This window comes from Pleuronectes platessa, chromosome 20 (genome assembly GCF_947347685.1).
Source record: "Pleuronectes platessa chromosome 20, fPlePla1.1, whole genome shotgun sequence".
NCBI lineage: Eukaryota > Metazoa > Chordata > Actinopteri > Pleuronectiformes > Pleuronectidae > Pleuronectes > Pleuronectes platessa.
In genome coordinates, this window is record NC_070645.1 from 2,985,320 (window position 1) to 3,002,607 (window position 17,288).

The 17,288-nt window shown below is 39.5% G+C and overlaps 1 protein-coding gene across 1 annotated transcript in view; it reads left to right on the forward strand.

Annotated features, from left to right (window-relative positions):
• reck (reversion-inducing-cysteine-rich protein with kazal motifs) overlaps nucleotides 1-16,019 on the forward strand; it is a 72,444-nt gene extending 56,425 nt beyond the window's left edge. Inside the window, exons 20-21 of the mRNA XM_053412990.1 lie at nucleotides 2,916-3,071; nucleotides 11,604-16,019. Of these exons, the coding sequence (XP_053268965.1) occupies nucleotides 2,916-3,071; nucleotides 11,604-11,825 (378 nt within the window). The 3' untranslated portion in view covers nucleotides 11,826-16,019. The remainder of the gene's footprint in view (nucleotides 1-2,915; nucleotides 3,072-11,603) is intronic.
• Nucleotides 16,020-17,288: the final 1,269 nt, after the last annotated feature.

A 17,288-nucleotide genomic window follows, 5' to 3' on the forward strand; every position in this document is an offset into this window, starting at 1 on the left:
CTGGTTGTTATAATGAAACTTATAATCTTCAGTTGTACTTAGGTGTAAACAGGTGTGTTGTTCCTTTTACTCATAATAAAGTTATGAAGCCGAACCTGAGCTTTGCTGAGGCTAAAGGTAAATCTGACTGGCTCCTGGCTTGAATGGCAGTGCTATAAAAGCTCAGTAAATCCAACATCATTACCTCTATGCCTTTTAAACTAAACCCCTACTGTCACAGGTAACAACAGTCAAAAGCTCCCATTTAAGAAACTATATAAAATATAGTTGGAATGAGATCAAGATAAAAGGGATAAAAGGAATTAAAACAACACAGTAGAACAAAAGTTACCAATGCGACTTTAAAAATGCTTTCCTATAAAAATGACTAGTAGCTTGGTCACCTTGAGTAGCCAGCCTTGACCTAGGGACATCTAACAAGGACAGACTGGCCGATCTCAGAAGGATCGTAGGGAATCAAGAGCTTTGAAACGTCATTAGGGGCCAGCCCACGTTGAGCGTTGAAAGTTATCAAAGAATCTTAAAATCAATCCTGAATTTAAGGGGCAACCAGTGAAGAGATGTTAGGATTGGTGTAATATGAGACTTACGGTTTGTTTTAGTTAAAATACGAGCAGAGGCATTTTAAACACGCTGCAAACGAGCTACTGAGGTGTGACACATGCATTTATAAAGTGCATTGCAATAGTCCAAAAGGGAAAAGATGAGCATGGACGAGCTTTTCTAGGTCAGCGAGACATAAAACTATATTTTAGTTAGTGGGAGTAGCAGGATTTTATGATATCGTTGATATAATATAATAAATCGTGCTGCGTCACTCTCAGTTTATAAAGACTGTGATGTGTAACATTAACTCCAAATCACTGTATCAGTACAAGCTGGCAAAACTTCCAAAAATGACAGTTTCAGAGGTAATAGAAAATATATTTCTCTAAAAATAAGAAAATAGATGTTACTACCCTAAATTGTACTTATTTATATAGTCAAATATTCACATATTTTTGATTTGACATATTGCACTTTGTAAGGTAAACTTCAAATCCTATTAAAAACATATAATTTTCATAGATAAGAGCATAGCTTGATGTCAGACATATCAGCCATACTGGATAGCACTATCTGGTGACAACTAAACTTTTACCAAGAACTAGACCCTAACCCTAACCCTAACCCTTTGATTAAGTCAGGTGTTAATCACATGAGGTAGAATTTGCATAAGAAGTTTTGAGTCATGTACATGTGATGTAACCACTCCCATGCTTTGAAGAAAGAAGCATCCAATTATTGCATTTGTTTGCCACAGGATGGATTTGCTCTTTTCTAGCCTGATGCTGTAAATACTACATTGAGCCAGTAATATATCTGTATTATACAGCATTGTGTTGCAGCTGAAATAGTTGCTTGACACAGTTTATGATTATTATGTTTTTTAATTTATTTTTATTTTTATTTTAATTACTTCAATGCACACTTGTAAGACAAAACATACCCAGAATCTCACAAGGCTGTAGCAAGGATGTTGAAAAAGAGTCTCAGAGCCCAAAATGAGCAAAGGAGCAATGGAGCCTTTTAATCTTTATTTTATTGTTATTTAGATTTTTTTTACTATTTTAACCCCTGCACACTGCAAGGAATTAAATTATTATTAGGAAATAATTGATTCCTTACTTGTTTGTTTATAAAATGATATAATATACAAAGTCAACAAAATAGGAATCTGACGGTACAATCAATTTACAGTATATATCAATAATATAGTAACTGAAGCACAATGTAAAGTTTTTGTAGGTTCATTTAACCCTCCAAATATCTCGATGAAACACTGAGGACACGACCTCAGTGTTGCTTCGGGGAAAAAAAATGGCAAAGTAGAAAAGATTGAGTTTGATTGAAGCAGAGCGAGGAGGTTTTTCTTAAGTAGCAACAGATGCTGTGGCTTTATTCATGTTCTCGAATCATAACGTTCACTTAAGACACAGTTTTAACTGCTGCATATTCAGATGAAAGCAGAGGCAGAAAATCATTTAGGAGCAAAGTAATACAGCACAACAGTAATGAGGATATAATCTGTCCTGCTGCCATATGCATATTATTATACTGCAATGCATCTATACTGGTACTGTGTTAGATATTTGACTCCCTACTTGTCTCTAGATTTTCATTTGCATTCCACACCATTTAATCTTATTATCATTCCGACGTGTGGAGGCAGAATACGTACGTCTGATCTGATCCCCTTGGAGATGTTTGTCATGTGTGCTGCTCCCTTAAATTGCAGCCTCTAAATATCGAAGGAGTCATCAAAACACCGGGGAGTCCGAGGAGATAAATGCCTCAGTTAATTGCTCAAGCTAAATTCACTTTCTTATACTTACTTTAGTTTTCTTCTCTGACATTCTGCAGCTATTTACTGCTGTTAATTATTTCATTCTTCTCATGCATGATTAATGAGAAGATGAAGAACACAAAGCTGTTTACATTGAAATTAGAAATGTATTCAGTATATAAACATCTGTGCTTGCATTAAATTCTCTTGCTGTCCATTATTTCCCTGCTAAAGTTTTGACACTAATTGAATTGGTATTTCAAACAGTGGCAGACACATTTCTAAGACAAATAATAATCAGCCAAATGACTGAATGTAGATATTTAGAACGACTGTGGGTGGAAAAAAATAGGATATGTCGCAGTATTACTTTATAATAAATTATGACTGATGAACAGTCAAATTTTTTCTCTCAAAAGACTAATATGGTATTTGGAAAATGTGACTTGGTGACATGATAATGGCATTTTTCCTCACAAAGTTACAACTATATTTTAATATTTAAATTTAAATAAAGTCACAAATTTACCTTAACAAGTTGCTCACAATGTATCTGACCTACAGTTTGACCTTTCACCTCTGTGTACAGCTGAACAAGAACCAGCCATTGACGGTCCATGATGTCCTGCGGCTCCTGAGGCTTCATGTCTCTGTGCCACAGTGTGACGTCTTCGGCTACCTGAGCATTGACCATGAGCTGGTGGTCATCATCGCCCCGGTGGACCAGCAGCCAACCCCCCTGCAGGTAACACACACACACACACACACACACACACACACACACACACACACACACACACACACACACACACACACACACACATTAGTTTATTTAGATAAATTCTATATACACCTTTCTTCTGCCTGAAAAGTTCCAAAAGTTTATAGATCCGCTGCTAAAAATAATCCATAGCAAGTGCGTTATTTCCTCTGGTTTGAATAATGCATTACTGACCATTTATAGAAAATTTGTGATTTGTTTTTTCAATGAGAAACTGTATTATTATGTTATAACAGGAGTCTCATTCTTTAAGGTTGTAGATGAAGATGGAGTCTAAACTACACAATAATTCTAAACACAACAACTTAGAGAGATTACAAAAGATTGCTTAGATTTAGCTTTGCTAATTACCTGCTTTGCTGCTTCTGGACATGGATATTCATGCTCACAGGGATTTAAGTGGTGAACTGAGAGGGAGGATGCATCTGTCTTCTTCGGTGTCTCACTTCACCCTCTTCCACTTCATTTGCATTACTTTCTTGTCATAATTGTTTATTGCATTGGTAACTTTTAGCTTGTTCAAAATGTGCCTACCAGTGTGAGCATTGTTACAAGAAAATAGCCCGATGGGAGTAACTGTCTCTGCATGTCATCACCTCATCATCATCATCATTTATCGTGTTTAACCTTGTGCTGCAGCCTGAATGTTAACACGGCAGATGGCATTTGCTTCAGACTTGTCAGTGTTACTGAGGTAATAGAGGTTCAACTTAGTTAAACTGCCAAATAAGAGTCTGACATGCTTATCAAGCAATCAAGCAATCAATTTTTATTAGTTTATTAGTCCCGTTTTGTAGACCCCATGTTGTTAAATCACATTTTCCTCACACGGCCTAACAATCTGTATAAGGGGCGACATCCTCTTCCCCTAATACTCGACAGGACTAAGGTAAAACTACAAAAACAAAACCTTTTATCATGGAAAAGAGATAAAGGGAGCAGGACAATTGTTTTTTTTCTTTGCTTTATTAAACAAGGACAATGCACAAAAACAATAATCTCAAAATGAGAAGAGATGATATATGCCAGATGTAGCTATCAGCTCATTTCTATCTTCAGTCCTTGGGCAGGTACGCAGTTATCTAAAATGATAGAGGTAATGCCAACAATGGCAATATATGTGAGGTTTATTTTACATCTAACCAATCTAGTTGTAATCATAATCCAAGAAAAGCTGCCACCATGATCCACGATGTGGCCACAGCTAAGATCTTTGATCTACAACGATAAACCACAAGGCGTTTGGGGGAAGAGGTCAAGTCAGTAACATGTATTGACGAGACATTCTTTTGATGAAGAGGGAAAAGAAGAAAGATAATCTCATGTGTCGCCCGACAATCTAAACTGAAAGCAGCATAACTAAGAGCAGGTCAAAGACCTTTACCAACTATAACCCTACACAAGAAGGTTTTAAGTGGGTTAGATGTAGAGTCTTAGATGTAGAGATGGTGTCTCTGTGAGAGGAGCTTGATAGCTAAGGGCTCTGTTTGGCTGAGCAAGCCTGACTCGAGGGAGCACAGTGCTCTGGTGGGGTAATAAGGTGCTATGAGCTCTTTAAGGTATAATGATGCCATAGTTTTAAGGGCTTATGGCATTGTCATCAGTTTCATGTCACGTGCTATACGTGTATGGGTGATGCAGCCCTTTCCAGTAGCTCTAAATTTAATTTGACCAATACAGATTTGTTAAAGTCACCAGACCAACCAGGTCACTGCCGATACCTTTACTGACAAGAACCTAGCTTTAAATAAGGCTCTTTGTATTACACTAAATGTATAGCTTAGTGAAGCAATCGTATAACTGTGACTGATAGGAGAGCACATTCTGAATCTTTCCCCCCCGTCGTAGCCTCAGATCATGAAAGGGGGTCATGTTAGGTCAATGTAACAGGAAGAGGTTTATGTGTGTCACCCAGTAAGTGGGTTAGAAACACGTCCAGCTGCCGCACTCTCACTGGAGCTGGGATGTCTTCGGGCGCGTGTTTCACTGCGGCTGCCGCTGTTGCTGGTGGTGATCTAATCTTAGACCAGAATCAGTTCATGCCCGAAAGCGCTGAACGTGCCTTATACAAAAGCTGCTGATGGGCTGATGGTGTGTAATGAAAGATAGAATGAAAGTGTGGAAATGAGGAGAGCGTCGAAAAATGAAGACATCAAGAGAAAAATACCACATTCATAAACATTCCTTGAATTCCGTCATCAAAACAATTTTTTCACTTTAAGAAGCTTTAATCTAGAATAGTCACAGTTTAACAATATACACTTTCAAAGTTCTGGTCACCACCTGCATCACTCATTCAGTTTTTATAAACCATTTTCAATATAGCATACAGTCAAAAATGTCTCAAATGAATAAACAGCAGAAACAACAAAGGGAGAATACCGTTCTCAAAGCAATCTTGCCGAGCGAATATCTAAAAAATTAAGGTTGCATCTGTTTAATCTTTTCAGGAAAAAATCTGCGCAGTGCAGCAGCAGCAGTTGAAAATCCTTCAGCAAGCTGCAGGGCCTAGAAAGTACATTTGTGACGGCACAGATATTTCAGTTTTTGTAAAGTGTTTTTTGGGCTCAAGGACTAACTGTCTTCATGAAAAGAGTTATAAATATACTGTACAGAGCATCTGAAAGCTCCATTCTCACAGAAATACAGAGGTGGTTCCTGACAGTTCTATCGTTGTATCTTTTGAGAGGTGAGACAATACATCCTGGCTACATCACCTTGACCTATTCTTCTGCCTGTGTTACGGGTTTGGTGTGTGTAGTGTGTGGGAACCGACAGGACACAGTGTGTCTCTGTACCTCTGCTGACTCACAATCACACCAGCGTCAGTACTGTAAGGAAAAGCATTTTCGTAATCCAGTGATAATCCAAAAAACAATTAGAGCAACTCTAAGCTTTTGAACTCATTTTCAAAACAAAATTAATGATTTGTGGCTATGCTCGGAGCGATAGAGCGAACAGTAAACGAGGTATGACTCCAATGTGCACCTAACTGAATCAGGAGTTGTGAGTGGACATACCAGTGACTCCTTTGTGTAACTGATTTGAAAAAACCTTTGATCTGCCATTGCAGCTATGCTCGATAAGAGTTTACTAATCATATACATTTTTGCCCAAAACCACAATTCGCTGACACATCTGTTCAGTTTACAGGCTGAATGTTGTTATTGTCATTTCTACAGACAGTTACTGACAAATAAAACAATCTGTCTGACATCTGACTCTACCATCAAAGTCGTAAGGCGGCTCTCGAGACCTTTTTGATTTCAATTGAGCTTAAATCTGAGTGATGTGCTTTCCATATCCAGGAGGGCGATGTCATTGAAAGCAGTCATTAGTTTTTTAATCCCTTTCTGCAGAGGAATAGTGCCACTACTTATAGCTTCTGCCAGGCTTGCTTAAGCTAGCTGAAAGGAGAATAATATCCCACCATACGTATTACATTTAAACATGTGTATGTTTGTGTGTGTGTGTGTGTGTGTGTGTGTGTGTGTGTGTGTGTGTGTGTGTGTATGTGTGTGTATGTGTGTGTGTGTGTGTGTGTGTGTGTGTGTGTGTGTGTGTGTGTGTGTGTGTGTGTGTGTGTGTGTGTGTGTGTGTGTGTGTGTGTGTGTGTGTGTGTGTGTGTGTGTGTGTGTGTGTGTGTGTGTGAGCGCCTCCATGTAGACTATCCAGGTACAATTCACATGCTAATACCAGGGAGGGTTATACCAAAAACAAAGCATGCATCATTTTATTTTTAGAAATGACAGTTGATAGAAAAGGAAAGGTAGATGGATGTACTTCATGTTCCACATAATTCCCTCCATTACATGTCATTTTTGCCATATGGTCGACTTATTTCCACAGATGTCTTCAGCGATGTTACCTTCATTAAAGCAGTATAGCTGAAAACATTTTGGGCGATTAACAGCATAGCAGAGGGGCAGATGTACAACTCTCAATTAATGAATATTGTATCTGCTTGTCTGCGAATCTGTCTGTCTGTCTTTTGCAGCAGATTGAATCCAGTTTGGTTAAAACCTTAATAGTTTGGGGATAAAGGTGACAGGATACAGCACCTGCACTATTCAAGGTGACAGCATGGCACGTCACATACTACGTCACATACGTAGTATGCTAAGAAACGCATTGTGAGTTATTTACTAACGCCGGGTTCACACCGGACGCTTCAGCGCAGCGCCAAGCCTTAAATAACAGCTGGCTCCCATCCACTCCCATGTTAAAACTTTGTGCCGGTCACACCGGAGGCTGAAGCACCGCGAGGCAGCCTTGGCGCAGTGCGGTGCTTCAGCCTCCGGTGTGACCGGCACAAAGCCGTGCAGCGATCTACTGGATCAACGGGTGATATTATTAGCGCTGCCCGGCGGTTCAGCGTCGCTTCAGTGTCCGTTGTGAACAGCCAAGCGCCGGGGCAATAGGGATTAGCGCGGTGCTTTGGCGTTGCCTCCACGTTCTGTGTTCCTCTTTCAAAATGAATGCGCTGTCGATGTTTTCTAAAACAGACTCAATGGCAGCATCTACACATCTCATCTCGCCAGCGGCAGGCATGTTTGTTGAAAACGAATTCAAACCAAGGGCACTTTGATGACGTGGTTGATTACGTTACCGTTGATCATCTGTCAATCATCGTATAAAGCCCACCCTGACAATCTGATTGGCCCGGTCGGGCATAATTTTTTCCCAACGGAGCGACTCCAGACCGAACTGCCCGACCAAAAATGTTGTGGGCGGGGCTAAGTTCGTCTGGCATCCAGGCTAGCTGTGAACTACATGTGACAACAATCTTCCGTATTCTTCGTATGTTTGGGCTCTGGGGCAGGGTGGCAAGACAGAAGCCTTTTCTTACCAAGAAAAACATCCAAGCCCGGCTAAATTTTGCAAAACATACATGAAGTCTCAAAAAAGCATGTGGGGAAAAGTATTATGGTCTGGTGAAACCAAGGTTGAACTTTTTGGCCATAATTCCAAAAGGTATGTTTGGCGCAAAAACAACACTGCACATTCACCCAAAGAACACCATACCCACAGTGAAGCATGGTGGTGGCAGCATCATGCTTCAGATGGAACAGGGGCCTTAGTCAAGGTGGAGGGACTTATGAACAGTTAAAAAATACCAGTCAGTTTTGGCACAAAACCTTCAGGCTTCCGTTAGAAAGCTGAAGATGAAGAGGAATTTCACCTATCAGCATGGCAACGACCCAAAGCACACATCCAAATCAACAAAAGCATGGCTTCACCAGAAGAAGATTCATGTTTTGGAATGATCCAGCCAGACCCCAGACCTGATTCCAATTGAACACCTGTGGGATGATCTGAAGAGGACTGTACACAGGAGATGCCCTCGCAATCTGACAGATTTGGAGCCCTTTTGCAAATAAGAGTGGGCAAATATTGCCAAATCAAGATGTGCCATGCTATTAGATTCCTACCCCAAAAGACTGAGTGCTTTAATAAATTCAAAAGGTGCTTCAACAAAGTATTAGGTTAAGGTTATTGTAAGTTTTTAATTTTTAATTTTTCTTCCAAATAGATTTCAGTTGGTTTTTCAACTGAATTGTTCCTGTTATAGGTCACATCAAATGTGGAAAAAGTTTGGACAGTATTGATCTTTGTCCCATTTGATTACATCACAAAAACCTCGAAATTTAACAGGGGTGTGTAAACTTTTTATATCCACTGTACATTAAAATTGTCATTAGGTCAGTTACAGATTGTATAAATATTAAAAAACATATATATGAATTTTAAATTGTTGTATCATGTAATGAAACAGTCAAAACATTAAACTACAATATTAATATCAATAGTGGCCCCTCACATATGCCCACAAAATAAAACATATTCTGCTCTAAGGTCTTACAAACTCATTCAACAGTGACAATAGCAATATGTTATTATTGTGCTGGGTCGTTTCCAAGATTCAAGAAAAACTTTACTGTCCTGCAAAGTGGAAAATGTGTATTATATACAGGTACACACGCACAAAACCCCATTATACACCACACATCATTGCAATTACCCTAAACATGTGTTGATATATAACATCCCTCTGATATTTATCAAGTTAGGATAATTCCATCGTTTGTCAGTAACATTTTACCAGTGCAGCACTTAGTGAATGGTTAAGCCTGCATGCAGATTCTGTCTGAGGGCATTCCTAGTTTATTTCAGTGTTGCATTGGGTCCGATTGCTTGTGCAACCGCAGGTTTGCCGGGAAATATATTCAAATAGATTAAAACTGTATTTTCTTGGGTTACAGTTAAATTCGGAAAAAAGCTTCTCTACATTCCTCTTCAGTAATCATGTCATCAGGGTTTATTGGCCTTCACTTTTACCCAGCCCTTCCCTCGCTTCCCCCATTCAATGGACCAAAACCTGCAGGACTGACCGATACATAATTCATCATTTATACATTGATACTAAAAAGTTTATGGAGCAGAGTTGGTTAGGATTTTTATAAAGTTGTATCTGAAGCTGAGAGAAAATAAACATAAGAGTGTAAGTAAGCGGAGACGACCCTGTAGAGGTCTGAAGAGTCTTTGGAAAATAGATTTCCAGAGAGAACGGACAAAGCAAAACATAGGGCACAATAAACTCTGCAATTCTGAACTGTTGAATTTGAATGATGAGTGGAACTAAATACAAATATTCTAAGGAGAAGCAGAGGGTACAAGTATGTAGGGGATGAATGAATCTCATACAATGGTTAAATGGCATTAGATTTAGACTGAATGGCAAAGGTACTAAAAAGACAAGGATAAACTAGTAGAGAAAACGCAAAGCAAACATCAGTTTCTCTTTTAGTTTTAGCTGTTACTAAGCAACAGCTTCTCCCACATGCTGTGATGAAATAGTTATCCCCAGGTTGACTAACGCAGGACCAACACAAATTGTCTTACATGGCTCAACCCATCTGTGCTCCTTACTGTGCGCCTGTTTTCTCCTTAAATAAAATATGTTGAACAAATCAGGAAGCAGGGAGCAAGATATCATCAGATTTATTCATCTCTGTTTGATTATAAAGTCTTCCCATCGAACACATTCCCACCCTCCAGCTTTGTAGCAGTGTGAGGTGATTTGATGAAAATCCAGTTCTTAACAGAAATATATTAAAGTCTAATTGCTTATGAAAAAGAAAAGCAACAGAGGAGGAGAGTGGGGCTGGTTGCAACACTTTTTGCACTTACCTCAGTTACTCTTAGACCATTTGCAACCAGATTATTACATATTTAACTTACATTCGCTTCTAACTGTCCACATCATTGCTGTCGCCATTACCTCTATGAAACAGTTAGTCAGAGAAGCGCAATGAATCATGGGATATGTTGGACCAGGAAGGATACACCTGGTGGAGCCTCTGTTGCTTGGGGTTGGACGGACACATTTGTGGGAGCCTTCAAATTTGGGACTGTCTTGTCGCGCCCCTGCGAAGGATCAGTCTTCAGATGCACCCTCCATTCCAGGGACAGGCAGTTGTTGGAGGCATCGTGTTTTGTGTTCATTGGTCCGTCCCATTCTTGTGAACACGCTGTCTCAAGGACACCTTAAGGGAATCTTTTCATAGGTGGTACAAATGTTCACTTTTACCCAAGGATGAACTGATTCGATATACGTGGTAAAAGGTAAAGTTAACTGTTCCTTACAAAAAGCATGTTTGTGTTGTGATTGCGATATCTCAGGAACAACTGCAGGAAATCCTTTCACACTTAGTACAAATCAATCAATCAAATTCGATCAAATTTTTCCAAGGATAAACTACCAAAAAAAAACTTTTAACAGGGTAAAAAGAATGTATCAAGATCGGATGCCACCATAGTCCACAGTCATTGTCCACATCCGCCATTAGGATCCACCATCAGCTGCCACCTCAATCGTGGTCCGCCACCACTATCAGATGCAAACACGATAAAGCATCCGCCATTACGATCTCTGATACGCAATCCACCATCATAATCCAGGATGTGGCCCTGGTTCTGCGGACGATAAACAGACAAATGATCACTTGGACTGATTCGATTTTAAGTGGTTGAATATAAAAGTCACAGTGACCTCATATCCGAGTATGAAAACATTATATGTAGAATGTAACTGCACTGGAGGCAAATAACCGCATTGCAGTCATTCCAATATATGTTGGAGTAATGGCTTTTCATAAAGATGTCATCATGACGGCAGTTATACCACAGACTGGTATAGGCCGTGTCTATATTGCAATAGGATGCAGAGATACCTTAAAGATATCCTCCCAAAGAATATTGCTACAAAGTTATGTTGAAAATCTATCCATTCGTTGTCGTCTTATTTTGTCCACACACACACACACAAACACAAACACACAAACACACAAAAACCAACAAGGCAACACCCTGCTTCTAGCTAAGCCAATGTGCAGAATAAAAAATAAAAGGTTCAATAATAAAAACCCGAGAGAGGCCGACAGAGCTCCTTTGAGAAAAGTTTGAAAATGAGAGTGTTTTTCTTGTGTTTTCCAGATTGAAGCCTGCAGCAAAGAGGCCGAGAAGATCGATTCCCTCATCAACTATGCCAGCCCCACACTGGTCTCCCACGTTCCCCTCTCCGCGTTCCTCTCCTCCGAGATCAAGACCTCCTCCATCCATTCCTCCGCTGGTGCTCCGACTTCACCTCTGGCCCCCGGCATCTGCCTTCTCCTTGGCCTTCTCCTCGCTGCAGCACCTGGCCTCCATCAGCTCTAATAAGTCCTTAGTACCCCCCCTCCCCAGCCCCGTCACCTATTGCTGCGTGTTCCAAAGTGCCCAACAAACCAACCCCCACCCCACCCTACCCTAACCCCCACCCCTCTTCTAGGATGATAAGGGTGTCATGAGGTGAGTGTGTTTTGGCAGCGGCCGAGCAGGAAGACGCTGCGGCGTCGTCTTTCGACAATCATTCCAATTTAGTCACGTGCGCGTCAACCAATCAAGGTGGTGGAAAAGCTATTATTATGAAAAGCTTTCGAATGAACAGTATTATATTCAGTGGATGAGTTACTCGCTCGGTTTCCTTCCAGTGAAGTTTGCTTTAGCGTGTGTGCGAATGTGTCTGTGTGTGTGTGTGTCTGTGAGTGTGTGTATGTGTGTATGTCTGACCTTTAAGAAGCATTTGACTTATACCAGCAGTGTTTATCCATTAATCCCAGCAGCAAGCTCTCCTCGGGAAACTATTAAGTCGGAATGTAAATTTCATGACTCGCTCTTTCTTGTTCTGAGTGTATGTGTGTGTGTGTGTGTCCAGTTGGATTTCAGAGACAGACAAGGACAAAACATCCCTGTCTGGCAGCAAATCTGTCTGACAAATTACCCAAAATTCCCTTGGCCACACTTTTCACACGCACTCAAACAAACTGATCTGTGTTACATCCCGACTTCTCTGTTACAGTGACACTTTCAAGGCCTCTCTCTGAATGGGAATGTACAGTCTGTACCCCACAATGCATCATGTACATACATGTGAGGTGTATGTGGACCTAGTGTTTGAACCTCAGCAGTGTTAGTGCCATGCTCATGGACTGAGCCAGCTCAGATGAAGCTAATCCAGCCTCCAAAGTCAGTTTACTGAACTGCTTGTCCCTAAACATGACCAGTTCAAATGCCAGTCAAAAAGTTTGGAAAGTAAGGGAGCCCAGTTGCTGCTCTGTTTCAAACAGCAGTGTGGTGAAGCAGATCAGAGCTGAACTGATGATCCACGATTTAAAATCCATTTTTACTTGATAACATGAATCTTTTCTCCCCCAAAAAACCTGATAAGACTTTGTCCTGAAGTGGTGCTCATATAATATCAATCAATTGTGCTACACACAACTTTCACAGCTTGATGAATAAAGAGTATGAGTAAAAAAAGCAGTTTATAGTAAATACAGATGTTATTCTGCATGGTGGCTGAAAATGTTGAGAGAATCTGTTCTCCATGTGTCAGAAAATCCAATCCAGAAGTCTAATTTAGTGTTATATTGGTTTTTCCCCTTATATAAAAATATTTTTGATCAATAAGTAATGTCCTTACTTATTGAACACAAGGGAAGCCTCCTTCCATTGAGAGTAATGTACAAAACCAGCTACAGCATTATTTTCTCGGTGAAAACCATTGGTCTCTATGTACAAGCTGCAGTGAGACAATTGGGCGGGACCGTCAACAAAGTGCAGCTCACCAAAATCAATACTCACAATGGTCTCTTCCTGGTCAGATTACAACCTTCACTTTTTTTTAAATAATCATTAATAATTCCACCCCTTTGGAGTGTAGGGTCACCAAAATTACAGCCACCTGGAAAAAGTTTTAAATCTGACTCTGTGCTTTGTAGTACGATTCTCCACCAATCCACTGTGGCACAAGTGAAGACAAGAGACACTGACATACCCTGACTTTCGGTCTAGTGGGTATTTGATCCTAATTCCCATCATGCCCCTTGATATGATCTTTTCATTAAACTCTCGGTCTACGACCGATCACAAAGACTTTTGATCAAAAAGTTATTATTGTCTGAACCTGACTTGACATAATCTTGATTGAATCATGTATTAGGTGATACGTTATTTTCTCAGACTAAACAAAGCTCTGGAGACACAGAGGACTTTGATAAACTCTTTTCGCAGTCAGACTGCTTCTACCTCTGAAAAGTCCGGATGGTGAATAGTCTCTTTTAATTGGCAGGGACATTCCAAATGAATGGTTTTGTCCTATGAAATGCGTGTAATTAATTCATATTAGAATATGAAATATTCTGCAGCAGAGAGCTCACAGGTGTATCAGGGAAACAGTTTTACAGAGAATCTTATGAGCACCACTTATGAACCGTTCTGAGTACGAACGGCAGGTGAAGGCTCAGTTGTCATGTTGGAGAATCGTCTGGATCATCGCTCCCTCTGTGAGGCCAGTAGCTCTGAACAGTATTAAAAGGGATCTTTTCTCTCTGTACATTTGAACCAGAAGCCATTTAATAACAAAAGGACAATCAGCTAGTCTCTACCCACAATCCACTTTGGGTAGAGAAGATATTCCACAGTATGCCTTGCATATAGTGTATTATATGAAGTAATAGTAAAAAAGAAAAATGCAATAACTTTATATTTGTTAAGAAATGTCTCTATATTTGATATGTTTTTGATATGGGTTGAGATAATAATAATCTATGTGCCATGTATTTTAAACAAATAGTTGGTATTCTTTATTGCATGATGACAATTATGAAGTGTTTTACTCCAGAATGTATTACAGTGTGTGTTGTCCCGTTTTCTGTCTGTGTGTGTCTCTGCCTGTAAAGCACAATGTGTCCCATTGTCGAACAGTATTACTGTGCTGGGCAGCTCTGTAGCAGGGAACCCTATTCACGGCTCCTCTATCTAGTATTATTATAATTATTATCATTATTAAAATAGTTTCTTGTATCTTTGTTGATGTACTCTGGAGCCACCAAGGATTTTCTCCCTTATTTCTGTGTTCACTTTGATTTCATGTCATTTCGGGGGAAAAGCTTAAGATGTAAGAGTTCACACAGTCAAACTTTAAAACTTTGTTTCAGAGTTTTCTGCCCCTGATGAATCTGAGAGAATAGTCACGTGCTAGGAAGTCGACTTCTCTACTTTCTTTCTTTGAGTGAGATGAAAAGATTGATATCAGGAAACAGTTGCATCCTTCAAATTTCAATCTACCCAATATAGACACAACAATGTTTGTAAAGCTTGATCTTGTTACCATAGTTTAATGGTTTAGAGGCAGTTACCTGTTGGAGCTCTATCTTCACAATTATATTCAACCTCATGTGCATTAGCTCCATTAGTTGAAAACTCAGACTTACGTCGCTGTTGCTGAGTCCCGTGTAAGTCAGAAATCAAGGTTTCAAATATGCATTTAATGGCTAAACACGATGTCATGATGAAACTAATTAGATTTTTCTGTAAAGGCTGCAGTGACATGTTCCAGGCAAAGAAGCCAATGAATTATGTTATGAAGGAGCAGCATTGTTGTTTTACTCTTGTGAGCTGAGCGAGAAATCTACAGTATTACAGAAAGGATTTGTAGGAATGTGAGACTATTTTTAATTTCTTACATTACACAACAAAACTAACTTAAATAACATCAGTTCAAAAAAACACTTCTACTCTAAACAACACAGTAGAAGTGTCCATATTTAACCTAACCCACACTATAATGTTAGTCTAGCATGTGAAATACTGAGGGATCCCACATGCTGAGTTTCAGCAACCTATGAAAGGTCAGAGGTAGATTTAGATACATATTGACACAATTTTTAATTCAAGCAGTCAGCTTGTTTTGCGTTATATTGTCAATAATGTGCAAATTGGCTTTGACATTATCAAGCTAGTTAACATTGAAAATGACTTGATTGCTGGTGTGTTTTGCGAAGGAGAGAAATGATTGGTTCGGGAGTCTTACAGGCTGATGAGCCGATCATCAATAAAGAGCTGCAGAAAAGCGGTGCACTGGTCCAGGGAGCGCACGCTATCATGTAACCATCTTTATATCTCACTATCAGAAAGAAAGAAAGTTTGATTTCCCATAAGGTTAAATTTTTCCGACGATATGATCACTTGTCATAAAGCTTTCTCTGGAAGCCAAGCGAAGACAATTTTTAGCATTAAGCCAATTTCCCCTGTCTTTGCATGTGATGTAAATGTGTAATGTCAATTGATTGATTGATTGATAATGGAGCTAAATTGAAGCGGTGGACTGTCCTGAGCATATGAACCTGTCACCTGTCACCAGTCACCTCCGATGGTTTTTGTCATGACAACACTCAGGATTGTCGTCCCTCATATTGTGTTGGATTTCTCTTTTGTCTATTCTCCCCTTCCATCACTTTGTTTGACTCTGTAAAAGTGCCATGAATTAAAAACTGAAAATGTTATTAAAAAAATGATTTTTTTTTTTTTATTCTTAAAAGTCCATCTTAACAATATTTAACAATTGAACCAGTTACTAATATAATTGCATATTTGACTGAAAGCTGAGAGAAACCAAGACATGTTTTTGTTGACTTGTAACAGACAGACCAAAGCCTCTCCCCCAACTTTTCAGAATAGAAGATGTATGAAGTGTGACATTAATCTTTAATCCACCGAGATCCAAACAAAACCTGAGCATAACAGTATACAATACAGTCATAAGAGGTCTGAAGTATAATATATATTTATAACGTGCAGAGGACACAACTGTGCAAAATTACGTTTTTTAGTTAAAAAATAATGCAGTCATTACAAGTATAACACAAGGGTTGCTAACACAAATGTGGAATAATTACATCATTGCTAAAGTATCCAGTCCTACAGAAGCATGTTTTATTACAATAGTGAAGTTTAAATCAATCTTGCGTCAGCTGAACTCTTGTGGTACTTCTGTAGATGTGTCTGGAGCTTGAAGGCCGGATCAGAGAACGCTGGCAGAGACGCTGAAAGTTAGTCAGAGCTGAAGGAGCTGAAAGAAAGTGTGATGTCAGTTGAGGATGAAAAGAACTCATTCATCAGGTAACTAAACAACAAGTGGGAGTACATCTGTCTCCCATAGTTCTTCTTAGGTTCATGATGTGTTTTTGATGTATTTATTCGACAGTCTTGCACCATTGTGCTATGTGGTATGTGATGCAGTATCTTGGAGACACTTTCGCTTCGGGACAATAAAGTCTGGTGTATCTGAGTTTATTTTTAATGCAGAGCAGCAGCATGCAATCATGATTATATTGTTCATTTGAGTGGTGAAGAGCATTTTACACCATTTCCCTTACGACAGCAGCAGGACTGAACCGGCTCTATCCTAAAGTAAAGGTTTCAAGCCGACTCGTCTACGAAGAGACGGTGTCATCTCCTGAACCGACCTATGATTAAGTAGCTGAAGGTTCTGGCTCCTACTCTACTTGTGGAGACTTTGGTTCTGTGAGCTGTTATATATCCATGATATAATGGAGCCATAACATTGAGGGCTTTGTAGCTGAGAAGGAGAATTTTAATTAAATATAATTAAATCTAAATGTAAGGGGGGTTCAAGTAACCTGGGACATTGTGAAATATGGCAAACCTAAGATTCAGTCTGTTTATTTTCAATTTCTAACCAAAACTAGTCGATAGGAATTTTTCTATAGTTTAGCATGGAAATCATGTGACTGAGATCGCATGACTTCATTGGGGTGATGTCACAGAAAGAACCCC